Source organism: Zootoca vivipara, chromosome 13, assembly GCF_963506605.1.
Source record: "Zootoca vivipara chromosome 13, rZooViv1.1, whole genome shotgun sequence".
Classification (NCBI taxonomy): domain Eukaryota; kingdom Metazoa; phylum Chordata; class Lepidosauria; order Squamata; family Lacertidae; genus Zootoca; species Zootoca vivipara.
Genome location: NC_083288.1, coordinates 93497 through 110672, shown reverse-complemented (window position 1 = coordinate 110672; position 17176 = coordinate 93497). Strand labels below are relative to the sequence as shown.

General features: G+C 44.6%; 1 protein-coding gene across 12 annotated transcripts in view; it reads right to left on the bottom strand.

Annotated features, from left to right (window-relative positions):
* TNS3 (tensin 3) overlaps window positions 1-17176 on the bottom strand; it is an 80495-nt gene that overhangs the window by 46473 nt on the left and 16846 nt on the right. For 6 of the 12 annotated variants that reach the window (XM_060282026.1, XM_060282027.1, XM_060282025.1 and 3 more), the window contains 4 exons: window positions 11969-12044; window positions 11069-11195; window positions 10190-10255; window positions 8520-8624 (listed from right to left, as the gene is read on the bottom strand). In XM_060282026.1, coding sequence (XP_060138009.1) covers window positions 8520-8624; window positions 10190-10255; window positions 11069-11195; window positions 11969-12044 — 374 coding nt within the window. Of the gene's footprint in view, window positions 1-4938; window positions 5111-6473; window positions 7931-8519; window positions 8625-10189; window positions 10256-11068; window positions 11196-11968; window positions 12045-17176 lie in introns of those variants that run through there. The other 6 variants (XM_060282028.1, XM_060282022.1, XM_035136333.2 and 3 more) reach the window with 4 other exon arrangements.

Genomic DNA, 17176 nt, shown 5'->3' with positions numbered 1-17176 from the left:
ACTTTCAATGGGAAAGTTCACTTCAGTTTATGAACGCTTCAGTTTATGAACAGACTTCCGGAACCAATTGTGTTCATAAACCGAGGTACCACTGTATACAACTTGGGTGGAGAGATTCAGTGGGGATGAAGTTGCTCTGTCCCACCCCTGAGAAACCCTGCAAATCATCCTTTCAGGCTGAACAAGCCACTGTGATATAGCTTTCCATGAGTGAAAGTTAAGAAAGGGACAACAGACAAGCTCTAGGCAGGCAAAACACCCAGCTCATGTGCTTTGTATGTCTGATAAAATAAAATATTTACGGAGAACACGCAGCAGGTAATATTTTCTTCACCTGACCTTCAAGGAGCATTCCTTTCCATATGAGTCACTCAAATTATTTATACCAAATCATAAGGAGCTTACATGGTTCCTCGGTAATTCATGGCCCCTTTTAACTCCACCATACAAAGAAGGGCCTTGTTCTTCATGAGCCAGTGAAGTCTGCAAAAAGTTTTCCTTCCAATTTAACAGGCTGCATTGCTGAACTTACCTTGACTCGGCCTGACTGAAGAATTTTATTCTAAATTGTTATTAATCAGGGCAAAATAAACCTCTCATTTCTATTTAAAAGAAGAACCAAAATATGAATGGTTGGATTCTAGGAAAGCACATAAGCTTGGCATTTTGTCAGCCCAGTGCTTGGTCATTTGCCTCTTTCTGAAGTCCCACACATGGAAAGTCTCTTCTGGCAAGTCTCTTTGCCACTTGCATCACCTGCTCACATCTTCAAAAGCCAAAGAGACTGATCAAAAGCTACGAAGCTACTGTAATATGCTTAGGCAAGGCATGAAAGGAAAGGACGTTTCCAAAAACAAGGGGAGGGAAATAGGCTAGGAGAGCAAGACTTCACTGAAATGATCACCTTACCAAATATGCTGACACTCTCATTAACAGCTGAAATACTTCATTTCACTTCAAACCTTGCTCTCATTTCCCCAAGGAAACAGCCCTCTGCAAAAATGGTACAGTAACACAGCTGTCCAAACTCCCCCCCCCCCAAAGAAAAGAAACCAAAAGCAGATTGAAACTGTAAAGCTGAGCTAGTGGCGATGGAATTTGTCTACATCAAACTGAAAACAACCCCTTTCTTTCCCTACACCGTTTCTCTTAAGCTCAGCTCCCTCCAGAAAAGGGAGGGGAAAGGAAATTCTTCTGGAATGACCGAGAGGCCTGGTAAAATGCCAGCTCTGAATCTGAACTATAAACTGAAAGAAAGGGATCAGCAGCCACACACAGAAATATGGCTGCATGTGTATTTTTATGCCTACAGACGGACACACAGACAGCAGATCCCATGAACAAAAGCAATGCCAAAGCCACAAACACTTACCAACGAAAGTTGATTAGGAGAGAGTTCTTAAACTTCCTCTATGCAAAATTCACCCACTTCTATCTCTCAGGTTTTTCTGATCTGTCTCACAGCTATCTCCTTTCCAGCCATTCAGTACTTGAGAAAGCACATTCAAAGAAGCAAACTAGCCAGGTAAATTCATGAACTGTAGGGCCCAGTAACGACAGTTTTGACCCAGTTTTTCCAAACGGGGTTGGATAACGCTATATATGAGACTTATTTGCTTACCCTGCACCACTAACTATCCCTCTTTCAGTAGGAAGTAATCTAGGTGCCCTCCCACACCTAAGAAATAAATCTCTGCCCTTAGGCAAAGCTGTACAAGCCCAGAACGGCATTCCCTGCAAGGTTAAGTCATTTCTGCTGTTTCGTCTTGCCTCCTTTGCTAGACGCAAACTCACCAAGCATTGTATGCACATAGCATGTCTCACTCGCTCACATACAAACAAATCGAGTCTAAAGAAAATGGTATCTTACCTTGCAGAGGAATTACAGAATCCCCATAACTTTTTGAAGCAGCAAAATGGTTGCCCTATTTTAAAACCAGCTTCACACACTTCAACAGCAAACACAACACACACACAAAACAGCAGCAGTTGAAAAGCAGTTGGAAAACACCACCAGTTTTAGCTACTTTGCCATTCTCGATGCAGCAGTTGCTGAAGGTAAATCGCTCTCGCTAGAGAAGCACGAAACTTTGGAGTCAGACGAAAAAGAGTAAAAATGTAAACATAAGGGAGGAGCCAGAGAGTGCAGTCAGGTTCTGTGAAATTTGAACCCTTGCAGCAAAGTGAGAGTGAAGCAGTGGTGGTTCAGAAGGTGATTCAGGCTACAAACTCTTTCTCACAAAATGTTATTTTCTTCTCCCCTCTGCCCATCTCAACTGATGCAGGAACCCAACACGCGTCCACCCTTGATTCTTGCATCACCAAATGACACAGATAGTTTTCTATGAGGTTCTCCCTGGAACTGTTATGCAAATATTTGTTCTGAATGCCCACATCCTCATCCGGTTCACTCTCTATGCATCTCTGTGCAGCAAGCTGCAAAAGATTTGTTCAGTCCTAACCACACTCAGGTTTTTATTTGGTAACAGCAGCTTCCCGCACTCAGCAAAGCAAACTCTGCTTCCTCCTCTCGTCTGGATAAACTCAAACTTCCACCAGCTTCGGCTGGTGGCCCAGCTGTGCCTCTATCTGGACAGGGGTAGCCTAACTTCTGTCATATATGCTTTGCTAATCTCTAGGTTAGATTACTACAATGCAAAATGCTTTGGAAACTTCCAGCTGATGTAGACTTCAGCAGCCAGATTGCTCACCAGGGCAAGACAGTTCAAGCATATTGCACTGATCTTGGCTTGGCTGGACTGGACTGACTGCCATTTAGTTTCCAGGCCCAATTCAAAGGGCTGGTTTTGACTTATAAAGCCTTAAATGGCTCAGGAGCATAAGGCCTCCAAGACAGCCTCTCCCAGACGGACTCAGACCCTGCAATCATAATCTATGGGCCTTTGTCAGGTGCCTCCCAGAGGGTGGCATCAAGAGGATGGGCCTTTTCGGTCGTGGCTCCCCATTTGTGGAATGCTCCCCCCAAGGAGTCCTCCCTGGCACCTTCATTACATATCTTTAGGTGCCAAACAAAAACATTTATTTTCAACTAGGCGTTTGTCTGATTATGGTTTTTAAAACATGTTTCTAGGAGGCGTGGTTGTTTGTTTTGCTTTCATTTTTGTTTTATGTGTTTTCATTACGTTTTAATGTTTTGAACTGCTCTGTGAACTTTAGATGAAGGGCGGTATGCAAATTTAATACGTAAATAAATAAGTATACAAATTTCTACAGTTCACTCCAGCAAATCATTACCACACCACAACCCACAAAACTTTCCTTGAACCCCATGAAAACTTCCTGAAAACATTCTCTAATGTTAACACATCACAACCAAATGAGCCATGCCACAGGCTTATTGTTTCAGAGTCTGAATTATGAGCCAAACAGAAACATTTCAAAAGCTATATAACAATAATGACTATAATTACTACAAAGACAATCAAACAGTATTCAAGCTAACAAACTAGACTTTGATGCCTGAAATGAAAAGACTAGAACTCAAAGTTCTAGTACTTGAATCTCAAAAGCAAGACATCTTTGAAAACAACCCATTTTGTCAAATTGCCATTTGGAGAAGGGAGGAAGCAGCGAGGGCATGGCAACAGCTCCATCTGAGCTGCCCCTGCTCTCCTTAGGGGTGCATGCAGGGCAATCACTGGACAGTGTGTGTGCGCGACTGAAGGCTTCTAATATTAAAAAGTTCCAAGTGTACTTATATGGAATCAAAAGATGCTGATATTGATGGAACGAGTTCCTAGTGCCAGCTGTTTCTGCTATCTTCTCGGGGAGAAAGGCTTTCATAAGATGCACTGGGCCACTGAACTAAATCAGCTTAATAAAAAAATTCTTTCAGTAGCACCTTAAAGACCAACTAAGTTTTTATTTTTGTATGAGCTTTCGTGTGCATGCACACTTAACATGGACACTGGTACCAGAGCCTGCAATAAACCCAGATGCCAACTTTGCTGCCACATACACCCGGACAACACCATTACTGGCCCCAACAACATCCAACATACCATCTCAGGACTATTTAATTGCTCATCTTCTAGCACTGTGTATGCCATCAAATGCCAACAGTGCCCTTCAGCTCTCTATATTGGACAAACAGGCCAAACCCTACGCCAAAGGATAAATGGACATAAATCTGACATCAGGAACCACAAGACAGAGAAACCAGTAGGAGAACACTTCAATCTCCCAGGACATTCTATACAAGATCCCAAAGCAGCTGTTTTATTACAGAAAATTTTCAGAAACAGACTGGAAAGAGAAGTTGCTGAATTGGAACTCATTACCAAGCTTAAAACCATGGAGCCACCTGGGATGAACAAAGACATAGGATTCTTATCTCATTATGCATGATCAAGCTTTCTTTAACGCCTCAGCCCTTGCTTTTCCCCCGCAGGACCTATTGCAGTCATCAGCAGTCGTTAACAGCCATCTACAGGTTTACCACTCCTATCAGCCCATCACCCATGCCACCCACCCCCACCACCCTCTGTATATACATAAGGGTCTGACTCTTCTCTTTCATGTGTATCTGAAGAAGTGTGCATGCACACGAAAGCTCATACCAAAATAAAAACTTTGTTGGTCTTTAAGGTGCTACTGAAAGAATTTTTTTATTTTGCTTCGACTCAGACCAACACGGCTACCTACCTGTAACTAAATCAGCTTAAGTTAGGCTTCACTGTGTTATTAAGATATTCCAGTCGTCATGAGGCTAAGGGGTGGGAAGGATGCTGCAGATGTGTGTCTATGGTTATTGACATGGCTTAGTAAACACAGAACTGTAGAGATGGAAGGGACCGTGAGGGTCATCTAGTCCAAACCCCTCCAGGCAGGAATCTCAACTAAAGCTTCCATGGCAGATGGACATCCAACCACCATCTTCTAAGCAGGGAAGCCATTCAGTTGTCAAACAGCTCTTACTGTCAGAAAATTCTTCCTGATGTTTAGTCGGAATCTCCATTCTTGCAACTTGAATCCATGCGACAGCCCTGGAGATATTCGAAGATGGCTATCATATTTCCTCTCAGTCTCCTCTTTTCCAGGCTAAGCATACTCAGCCTTCTGCGACATTAGCTCCCCCTCCCAGTTTGCTGTCACCTGCAAATTGGATGAGCATCCTCTCAATTCTGTCATCCAAGTTGTTTATAAAGACATTGAACAACGGACTCAGGACAAAACCCTGAGGCAGCCCACTTTTTTCCTGGATGACGAGAAACCATTAATGAGCACTCTGGATTTGGTCAGTCAACCACCTACAAGTCCACCTAATAGTTACCTCATCCACCCTGTATTTTACCAGCTTCTCCACAAGAATATCATGGGGGACTTTGTTGAGAACCTGACAGAAATCAAGATATGCTATGTCCACAGCATTCCCACTAAGCTTGAATGAGATTCATCTGGCCTGACTTGTTCTCCAAGAATTCTCAAAGATTACAGACAGAGGTTCTGAGATTACATCTGTAAGGTTCTTTAGTACGCTTGGGTGCAGCTCATCAGGCCCTGGAGATTTGAATTCATTCAAAGTAGCTAGGTGATCCCTTTCTACCTCTTTTCCTATCTTGGGCTGCAGCTCCTTCCTCGCATCAATTATTCTGTTATCACCCGGTTGGGCACTGCTTTCCTTTTAGGTGGAGACAGAGGCAAAGTAGGTGTTGAGTAGTTCCGCCTTCTCTCTGTCAGCCAATAGCATTTGTCTGTCTTTTGCACACAAGGGACCTACGGCTTACTCTTGCTTCAGACATGGCCAAAGAAACCTTTCTTCTTATTTTTAACCTCTCATGCAAGCCCTCCTGACCCTCTCTCTACAACTGCCTTCCATGCTCAAAGCATGGATCTCTTCACAAATGGGAAAAGAATGTAGAGAAGAACTAGATTCTGACATACGAGGAGATATCTTAAATAAGTTTCACATTCATCTGCTAAGTTTGCTTGATAGTTTCAACCAGGGCACCTCTCAGGTAGGCACCACTGCCATTATAAGAGAACAAGGGCGGCATTCATGCTGAGTTCCAGCACCTCCTTTTCTAGAAAAATAGCACTGGTTTCAACTGTTTCTTTCTGGAAGAACTCCATGAAAAAATTAAAGAAAACTTTCGTGTTGTAAACCCATACTCTGTGTCAGGAAAAACCAGCTTGTCTGATATCACAGCAGTATGAGTGTTTTATTGATTTGACAACAGATTATGCAATGAAAGATAATAAATCACTATCGGAATTATCAGTTAAAAGGTGAATTTAAAGTTTTGTCAGATAAAACTTTGGTTGCCACATGGAAATGGAGAGGGAAATGTAACAGTACATAATATTTTGGATTTAAAAATAGACTCACCTATTTTCTCTCTCAAATGTCTATCACCCCTCCCTTCTCTCTCTCTCTCACACACACATACACACTTCTTTCAAAGAACTGCACATACAGCTCAGAAATCAAAACCACACATTCATTCACTTACCAGAAATGGCACTGACTGGGCTGTTTTTGTTAGTAGGCATTCGCATTCCTTCCAAAGCACCAGAGCCAAAGTAATCTTGCCTCAAAGCTAGAGTTTTGTAATACAGAGCAGCCCTCTGGGAAACCAAGTATTTAACTATGCAAGAGGGCACCTCCCCATTCAACTACTATTTACCTTGAGTTAAAAGGGGAGTAAGGGCGGGAGAAAGATAAACTCAAAAGTCAACTGTCCCAGGGGAAAAACAGTCATCTTGTCTTCGGTGAATTCCTGAAAGCCAGCTGCTGATCACCTGGATGCAGTTCTTAAAAACTCCAGTGAGACAAGGGCAGTTTTGAAAGCTTTGGTTTTCACAGTACTTACTGCCCTAACCTTGAAAGCTTCACCAAAAGTTAGCAAAAGTCTTTTACCAATGGCTGCTTTCCACTTACGCTATAGCAGACCTCTCTTTCCAAGTGTAAATCTCTTTTTGCTGACTCATGGCTCTTTCATGGATTGCTGCTAAATCTTCAAGCACTGTTGGCATCTATTTACCAGGATCATCAGAATGCCATAATTCTGTATTAATTAATTAATTACTGGAATGTGCGACTCAACTTCAGCTTCCAAACAATCCCCAATTTCACTTTTTCCTTCTTTTTACTGCACACAAGCTGGCTTCTACACCAGTGGAGAATCTTTTAAAGAACATATGTGCAAGAAAACAAACCACAGATGGGACAAAGTAATTACAAACAATCTACCGTAGTTATAGAATGCCATAGGCAGGGCCGACTCGTCTATGAAGCAAGGTGAGACAACCGCCTTGGGGGGCAGGATTCATAGGGGCAGCAGATCCGGCCTCCAAGAAACATATCACCCACTGCTTCTACCATGTAGCTTGCAATCAATATTGGGAAACTGCAAAGCTGTGGGGGTTCTAATTAAAATCAGGGAGGTCTCTGCAGATGATAAGCAACCATTGAACCTGGGCTGCCTGCTCCTGTTGACTGTAAATAACAACCTTGCTTACTATGAAACTGCAGCTGATGTGGAATTTGTCGATATGACCATGCTTCCCAACTTAATGGATCCTAATCTGGACTTCAGTAGAGCATTGTCATTCATTTATTAAGCCCCTGTGCGCACATCTGAACACTGCAAAACATGCCAAACAACTGAGTTGGCTGATGGCTTTTTTAAAAAAGAGGGCATGAGGTCAGAGGACATCAGGGAAGCTGGCAAGGTGAATAAGGTACTGTACTGTCCTATTGGAATAATGTGAAAAACCTAATAAACTATATATTTTTTGAAAAACAAAAAGCCATGAATGACAGCAAGACTGCAAGCACAGTTGGACAGGCTAAGGGGGACCTTGTTTGCTTCCTCATCGCTTGTATTGTTCACTTCCTGGTAGCAGGGGCGTTGCAACGGGGGTGGGGGGGCGGGCCGCCCTGTGCTCCACTCTGCGGGGGGCAGTGCCCCCTGGCCCCTCTGCACCACACCACTGACAGCCGCTGCGGCCGCCATCGCAGAGAGGCTGCCCCAATGCTGCTGGCAGCCATCCGCCACTCAACAGTGCCTGGCAGGGCAGGGCCACGCACAGAGGCGGAGCTTGCTGGGCTGGGGCTCCCGCCTCTGGCTCACAGCTGGGTGGCCTCGCCGCCACCGCCGCCGCACTGCTCCTGGCGGTGAAGCAAAGCAGCCGGAGAGCCGCTCCAGTGAAGAGCCGGACGGGGCAGCGGGAGCCAGAGAGTTTGTGCTGCCCGCGCACCGTCATTCCCAGAGAGGAGCCTCGCCTATAGCTTCGCCTGGCAGTTCCCAGCCAGCACGGAAGCCCTTTCGTATTCCCAGCCCATGCTTAGAAAAAGCCAAGCCGGGGAGAAGAAGGCATGAAGGACCGGGCAGCGGCGGGAAGGAACGCAATCCGTCTGCCTGTGGAGCTGTGGACTCCGTACGGGGTGCCGTGTGGACTGCGCATGCGCCTTGCCCTCTGTGGAGTGCGCACGTGCGGGATGCCACCCTCGGTACCAGCCAGGGTAGGAACGCCACTGCCTGGTCGCAACTTACCTTCCTCATCAGCACTCATATTTTCGTAAGAATCCCAGCAAATCAGTGGATCTGAACAGCTGGAGTCCACTAGCACACCATGGCCATTCTGTAGCTCTTCACATCCTAAAAGATGAGAACCGGAAGTTTAAGTTTGGCATCTCCAAATACCCCCCAATCAGCACTGGCTAGTTTACTGAGGTCACTATGGAGGGCAGTTTCACTTCCTCATCAAGAACTAGAACAAGAAGTGACTCAAATGTGCAGGGAAAGACAAACTGTGCTGCAAGGCAGACTGCGCTACTTAGTAGTACAGGTGAGAAGGTCTCATGGCTGAATTCTTTCCCACCTCAAAACTCTGTATGTGAAAAAGCTAGCACATAAGTGAAAATGTTCAAATGCTTCTTCCTGAAGTCCTAGCTTTCTTTGAGCTGACAGTTCAGGTGTGGGGAAGCACTGAAAGATGCATTCTTTCCTCTGCAGTAAATAACTAATGAATGTAAGCCCATAAAATCATGCCTAGGGTTTTAACTATGAGTAATTCTGATGCTTTCATTTGCCAATAAAGTTAACTGGAAGTTCTGGGCTTCCTCCCCACCCCCCACCCCAGCCCAAGGAATTTATCGCTGCAGATAACATGTTTGTGTAATAAGGTCCAAAGCTCACCCCTCGCAGTGGTGATGCAACATGCAAGCCAGAGTTTAGCTGGAGGGAGGCCCTGATCCTGCTTCTTTTCTTACTTTGCTTCTGCCAAAGCACAATGGTGATGAGATCTCAGTCACCCACCACGTCAATTTGTGTAAGGCCTACTGCAAAGTACTGTGTCCAGAAAATCCTGTTGACACCTCTAGCACAGAGGAGACCCAGAGTTGGCTTCTGAAAGCTGGCCTAAACCCATATCTATCTATACATGTAAGGTAGCATTTGCAATCTGAATGCAAATTTGTATTATGGATCTTTGCTTAAGCCTTCTAAGCAGTACTTTTTCATAGAACAAAAGGTGCTGGTTCTCACCATGAAGTTCTTACAAGTTAGTGCCACATTTTTAACCTTTTTTTGGGGGGGGTGAGTGCACTCTTGAATACCCCCAGGAAAAAAAGCCTTGCTTCTAAGTACCTAGCAAAACCCATCCTCCTGAAGCACAAACAGAAGCACAAAGAAATGTTCCTTTTATGCAGCTTCATTTCAGGGGAATGAATACTGAGGGCTTGCCATCAAGGTAGAGTGGGCTTCATTTAGAAGGTTTAAAAACAAGTAAAATTCTTATATGGTTTCCTAATGGATGAAGTCAGAGCTGCATTCTGAGCTGCGCTGAAATCCGTTTCACGCGGATTACTGCCAGCTACTGGTTGCCAACCAACCCAGGAGAAATATTTTAAAATGAAACTAGGATATTGCACATGAAGGCTGAAATCCAAAGGCACCAATCACAGACTTACACTCACAGGACAGATGCATATTCCTTCCACCTCTAAAAAATTACATGATTCTATGTACTGAAGGTTATCTGCCCCCACTCTCAGTGAAAGCCCCCATTCCTCCTGAAGGGAGTGCTGAAACATGGACAACGTCCTTTGCTTTTCAGCCATTGATTCCTTCCTCGGTGAGCCCTTTGGAATCAAGTGAGCCTAGTTTGGAGTTACAACTTATAGGATTCCGCTGGAAGGCGGGTTATTTTTGAGGATACTCACCTTGGATTCTTTCTGAGGATCTTGAAAACAACAGTTCAACTTTTCCATAATCAGGGAAATGTTCACCTGGAAAGGTACCACAATTTGTTTTAGAAGGTTCCGTTCCCAGGGAACAGTCGGGCACATATGGAAATCAAGATTTTTATAGAAGGATTATTTCATCTGAAGACACTTAAAAATTATTGAGGCTTTGGTCCAAAGGACAGAGGAGTTCAAAAATCAATGCTTGGTTACCAAACATATTTGTTTTAAATGTGCACAACGTATTTATTTATGTAGGTCTTGGGAGGAGGACCTGCTCCCTGCTGCTGCTGCAAGGCCCATTTCGGGGGCAGGGCCCACACTCACCTGGAACAGCTCAAAGGCTCCTGGGTGGCCACTGGGACATTGCTGCTCCGGAAATGTTTTTAAATGGCTTTTAATCTGTGGCGTTTTAAATGTTGGGTTTTTTTGTTTTTGCTCTGTTGGGAGTGGGCTGTGCACCTGGTCCTTCAGGGGCAGTTACCCCATTCAGGACCAGGGAGTCCTCCACACCTGCCCGCCCCCTGTCCCCCCAAAACAGTACTTCTGTCTGGATGAGTGTTCAGACCCCTGGGCTCTCACTTGTGGGGTGCCTCAGAGTTCTGTCCTCTCCCCCATGCTTTTCAACATCTATATGCAGCCACTGGGATAGATCATCAGGGGGTTTGGACTGGGTGTTCATCAGTATGCGGATGATACCCAGCTCTACCTCTCTTTTAAATCAGAACCAGTGAAGGCAATGAATGTCCTGCTTGAGTGTCTGGAGGCGGTTGGTGGCTAACAGATTGAGGCTGAATCCTGACAAGACAGAGTACTGTTTAAGCAATCTGCCATATTCAAAGGTAGATGGAAACTTGCCTGTGTTTGCATTATCCAAGTCCTCTTTGTCAAACACCAGACTATATCCTTGAACAGCCCCTGTGTGGAACTGCAGGTGGAAAATATCACAGGTGGTACATCCATATTTTTTATGGCAGCACTTCAGCTGAAATAGAGGAAAACACAGGTAAGGCAACTTCCAGTATACATGCAGGCACAAAATGCTTAGGTATGTAGCAGACTATATCAGCAAAAAAAAAAATCCATATATTGAACTGTGGGCCAGGTGTGTGATACAAAGAGCAAGTGTTGGTTTAGCCATGAGAAACCCAAGATGCAAAACTTAGCCATGAAGCTTGCTGGAGAGCCTTAGGCAATCCAGACTGTTCCTCTGGACATAATCCCTCAGAGTAACCTCTCTTAGTCCTTGGAAAGCAACATGGGCTGGGCCCTCTAGGCTGTCCATCCACCTTAATTAGTCTTGTCTCTAGATCGGGACCATTTCAGACCACATGACTGAACGGTCCCCTGTTCCTGCCCAGTGCAGCCTACAACCGAAGAACCTGATTCAAAGCTAAGAAAATCTACAGGATGTTGAATTTTAGCCAACCCTATTCTATAGGGCCTTCTAGTCTTACTTCTCTGCCTTGTTGTTAGACATATTGAACGGAAAGGATCCAATTTAGTTGTGTTTTTTTAAAAAGTCATAATAATATATCAAGTAATAATATAATGTACTTAGTGACTTTTTATCTATGATTTTCTTGATGAGTCTTTACTTTGTCTCATCTCTGGATAACCTTTTGAGATGCCTAAATTTAGCTAAAATACTAAATATTTGTAGGTTTTCTTCCTCCAAGGAACATGGAGACAGTGTTTTTCTGTAGAAAAAATACACCCACAGCATTTAAACATCAACGAAGTCCAGTTAATGCTTACCATATTATCTCCCTTCGGCAGCTGGGCTGGTTCCACTCCGATACAGACTCTGTTTTTATTCTCTGGCCCCACACTACTTAAAGAACAAAGAAGGAGAATTTTGTGAGAGACTGTATTTCAAAGTGGCTTCAGAAGAGAGAGTCCAAATGGCTGAAACCTGATTTATACATTCTAAAAATCTCAGCCCCTCTGGGTTTCTACCACCTCATTAAGTAGGTGCAGGAATATTATTGTTTAACTGAGCCATTTTCACACAGAAAACTAGCTGCTTAGGGAGAAAGTGGCTCTCTCCATTTGGGATTCCTGATACAGAAGAAAGAGAACACGGAGTGTATTCAGATGCACACTCTGGACTTTATTTCAAAAAGCTTAAGGAACTGCTGGGTGAGAATCCACAGTCAGAAATATGCAAAGAGAAGGGAGTTTCTTAGAGGTGAAATATTGAAGGAACAATTGCGAACTATTCCAACAAGAAAGGAAAGTGGGAGGCATCTAAGGAAACCAGTGTGGCTGCATAAGGAGTTTACATGAACTGAGAGTTAATAAAGGCATATACAGTATAAGAAATGGAAGAAAGAGGAAATCACTAAGGAGGAGGAGTCTACATGAGTAGCAAACACTTGCAGGGAGAAAGTCAGGCAGGCTAACTTTCAGAATGAGATCAGACTTGCAATAATAATAAGAGTTTATTCATTTCTGTTTGAAGGAAGAGGAAGAGCAGCAAATGGTAGGTCCTTTACATGGAAAAGATGAAGAAATGCTATTGGGTAACAGAGAGAAAGCAGAACTGCTCAACACTACTGTACTTTGCCTCTGTCTTCACCCAAAAGGAAAGCAATGCCAAACTTGATGGTAACGGAATAAACAATGCAAGGAGGGAGCTGCAGCCCAAGCTAGGAAAAGAGGTAGTCAGGGAACACCTAGCTACTTTAAAGGCATTCAAATCTCCAGGGCCTGATGAGCTGCACCCAAGGGTATTAAGAACCTTGCAGTTGTGACACTGATTTCAATAAAGCTTTCAAAAAAGTCCGCCATGATATTCTTGTGGAGAAGCTGGTAAAATGTGGGCTGTGTAATGCTAGCGGTAGGTGGATTTGTAGCTGGTTGACAGAGCGAACCCAAAGAAGCATTGAATTTGCAGATGACACCAAACTGGGAGGGGTAGCTAATACTGCAGAAGATAGAATCAGGAGGACTCAAGATGACCCTAACAGACAGGAGAACTCCACCATGTGAAGAAAAGCACTGAGCTGCCCACCTTTTGCGGTTCGAGGACCCGCCCCCCGCAAGAAATAAAGACACAGTGACACGTGGTATTAAGGTTAATGGTTAGAATAAGGCCACAACTTTATTGGTTAAAGCAAGTGAGAGGTATTGGCTTAGGCATTGGACTCCCTAGCAAGCGTGACTCCACCCCGCTCGGCGGGGGGTCATATCAGGTTAACACCCCAAGGGAGGAGCCTGTTGATGCAAATACAACTGAAAGCTCCCCCTGGTGCCACCGGGGTCGTGCCATGGCCCTAGCCACCCCGACCGCCGGATCCCTTAAGGGGATACCCCTATACGAGGAGGGTTGGATGATGGCCACAACCAGTCCTCAAACACACCAGACAACTCCATATTCCAATGCCTACCGCCAAATACCGAAGAAGAAGTTGTGACGAATTGCTACGAGGTAGGCGAAAAAAACCAAGAGGCCGGTGCCAATTAGCCAATTGGAGAAAAAACTCCTACCCGGACCCTTTGGGCCACCAAAGGCGACCCAAAGGCGACCAACCGAAGTCCATAGCAAGGTCAAAATGTACCTGACTAAGGGACGACCTAAAGGGCGGGTGAGTGGGAGATCCGATGTGGTGCAGGGGCAAAGAGGGGCGATCTGGAGCCTGCCGCACTAATTTAAAGACCTGTTAGCTCTGCCCCCCCAGCTGGCCCTATTGGCCAGCCCTGAGCCCGGCAGGTAAAGGTGGAGCAGGGGGCGAGACCCGCCCCCTGCCTGCTGCGTAGAGCGGGTCCCGCCCGCAAATTCCCCCCTCTCTGAAGAGGAGGGGTCTTCTCCAAGCCAGTCTGACAGGTATCCCCTGCAAGTCCTTTTCAAATGCAAAGAGGATACTTAAGAGAGACATGAGATATGTGACCAACTCAAAATCTTAATGGTCAGAAAGAGTCTGGAGGTCACTCCTCCCACGTAAAAGCTGATCTGCTTCTTGCAGCACCAGGAATCCAGGTTTCCTCTTAACATCAGGCTTCCAAACTGGACTTTATGTGAAGTTGACTATCCTTGCTGCTTATGAGTAAACCAGAACTGGTGCAGCTAGGATTCTCGGGGCTGTCTTGGTGGCTGTTCTCAAACTTTGGAAATCTCTCCCTGGAGAAGCTAGAATGGCTGGCTCCTTGTTGTCCTTCTGTCTGCAAGTGAAGATCTTATTCCAAAAGGCTTTGGGAAGCTGACTGCCTTTAAGGCAGTCTGATCTCATTTTTTGACAGAATTACAAGCCTGGTAGATGAAGGGAACGCTGTGGATGTAGCCTATCTTGATTTCAGCAAGGCCTTTGACAAGGTGCCCCATGATATTCTTGTAAAGAAGCTGGTAAAATGCGGGCTAGACAATGCTACCATTCAGTGGATTTGTAACTGGCTGACTAACCGAACCCAAAGGGTGCTCATCAGTGGCTCCTTCTCATCCTGGAGAGAAGTGACTAGTGAGGTGCCACAGGGTTCTGTCTTGGGCCCAGTCTTATTCAAGATCTTTATCAATGACTTGGATGATGGGCTTGAGGGCATCCTGAGCAAGTTTGCAGACGACACCAAATTGGGATGGGTAGCTAATACCCCAGAGGACAGGATCACACTTCAAAATGACCTTAACAGATTAGACAACTGGGCCAAAGCAAACAAGATGAATTTTAACAGGGAGAAATGTAAAGTACTACACTTGGGGGGGGGGGAATGAAAGGCACAAATACAGGATGGGAGACACCTGGCTTGAGAGCAGTACGTGTGAAAAGGATCTAGGAGTCTTGGTAGACCACAAACTTGACATGAGTCAACAGTGTGATGCAGCAACTAAAAAAGCCAATGCAATTCTGGGCTGCATCAATAGGAGTATAGCATCTAGATCAAGGGAAGTAATAGTACCACTGTATTCTGCTCTGGTCAGGCCTCACCTGGAGTACTGTGTCCAGTTCTGGGCACCACAGTTCAAGAAGGATACTGACAAACTGGAACGTGTCCAGAAGAGGGCAACCAAAATGGTCAAAGGCCTGGAAACGATGCCTTATGAGGAACAGTTTAGCCTGGAGAAGAGAAGGTTAAGGGGTGATATGATAGCCATGTTCAAATATATAAAAGGATGTCATATAGAGGAGGGAGAAATGTTGTTTTCTGCTGCTCCAGAGAAGCAGACACGGAGCAATGGATTCAAACTACAAGAAAGAAGATTCCACCTAAACATTAGGAAGAACTTCCTGACAGTAAGAGCTGTTCGACAGCGGAATTTGCTGCCAAGGAGTGTGGTGGAGTCTCCTTCTTTGGAGGTCTTTAAGCAGAGGCTTGACAGGCATATGTCAAGAATGCTTTGATTGTGTTTCCTGCTTGGCAGGGGGTTGGACTGGATGGCCCTTGTGGTCTCTACCAACTCTATGATTCTAAGGAAATGGCTGGTGCTGTGCCCTTTTCATTGGAATTATCTGTATGTTTTAATAGATCTTAGATCGGTAGAGATATAGGTAGAAATATAATATTAATTCTATTAATATTTGTTTTTTAATGACAGGAGGCAATCATTTTTCATGGGGGTTCTGTTCCTGGAACCCCTTATGCTAAATTCCCCCTGCCCCTGTTCTGCCCACATTCTGCCTTTTTCCAGGTCCAAAAGGGGGCATGCGTCAGTGATTGTGTGTCAATTGGACATGCCTAAAATGGTCATAGTAGTGGTAGAGGAGGAGGAGGAGGAGGAGGAGGAGGAGGAGGAGGAGGAGGAGGAGGAGGAGGGGTAATAGGTCCTTTTAGAGCCACAGAGCTCAGATTTATTTAGCATTCTGTTTTGACCTTCTGCCAGCCTCCCTACCCTTTATTCCTAATAAAGTTTCTTAATTTGACAGCTGAAGTGTGTGCAATTGTTAACCACAAGTTTTTAGGATCTCCATGTGCCCAGATACTTGGCATTCAGGCTAATGAGCATTTAGGATTATTGGAGTTGTAAGTGAGCAGCATGCTTTTCTGATGTTTGGGAGAGACTCAGAGAGAGGGCTGGCTGCCTTTAAGAGTAACCCATACAGGAAGTGGGGTTGTTGTTTTTTTGTTTTGTTTTTGTTTTTTTGACGTGCCTCAATCTTACAAGTCAATAACTGGGGGAGATTAAAATTAGAATGTAAGAGGCTTTTCTCACACACACACCCCAATTCCGCATGGAAAAGGCAATGTAAAACAACACTGAAGTTAAAAAAAGGGGGAGGGCAAGAAACAACTGAAATTGCTGAGAACATTGTAGGAGTGGGGTCTTAGGCCAGGCATCCCCAAACTTCAGCCCTCCAGATGTTTTGGACTACAATTCCCATCTTCCCTGACCATTGGTCCTGCTAGCTAGGGATCATGGGAGTTGTAGCCCAAAACATCTGGAGGGCCACAGTTTGGGGATGCCTGGTCTAAGGGATGTATGGAGTGGGAGTAATCCAGGGGAGACAACCCACACATTTCTCACCCTTTTTTTAAAGCTCACAATCGAAAATAGACTTTTAAAGGAAGTGCAGGCAGCTCATATTGGCGAAATCAAAATAACAGACCACGCTCCACTGAGCGCACACTTCCTATTAACTCTTGTCAGAAATTGTGAGCCATATTTGGTATTTTGGTCCTGTCCTTGACATCATTGGATTTTTTTTAAAAAAGAAAAATAATACAGAAGGAACAGTTTCAGAATTGCTGTGGGAAACAATGAAGACAGTGTTTAAAGGTCTATGGATGCAAGAAAAATCAAGACTGAATAAAATCTACAGGACACAAAATACACAGTTAGAACAGGAAGTCTCTTCCCTGGAGCCAAGCACAGGGCAACAAGTTCAAAACAAGCTTACAAACAACTACCTATTAAGTGAAAAGAACTACCGTAGAAGCAATAGAAATTGATAAAGCAATGGTACCAATTATTAAATTTAAAACAAAAGTATTATGAATATGGGGGTAAGGGATCCAAACTATTAGCTGCTGGTT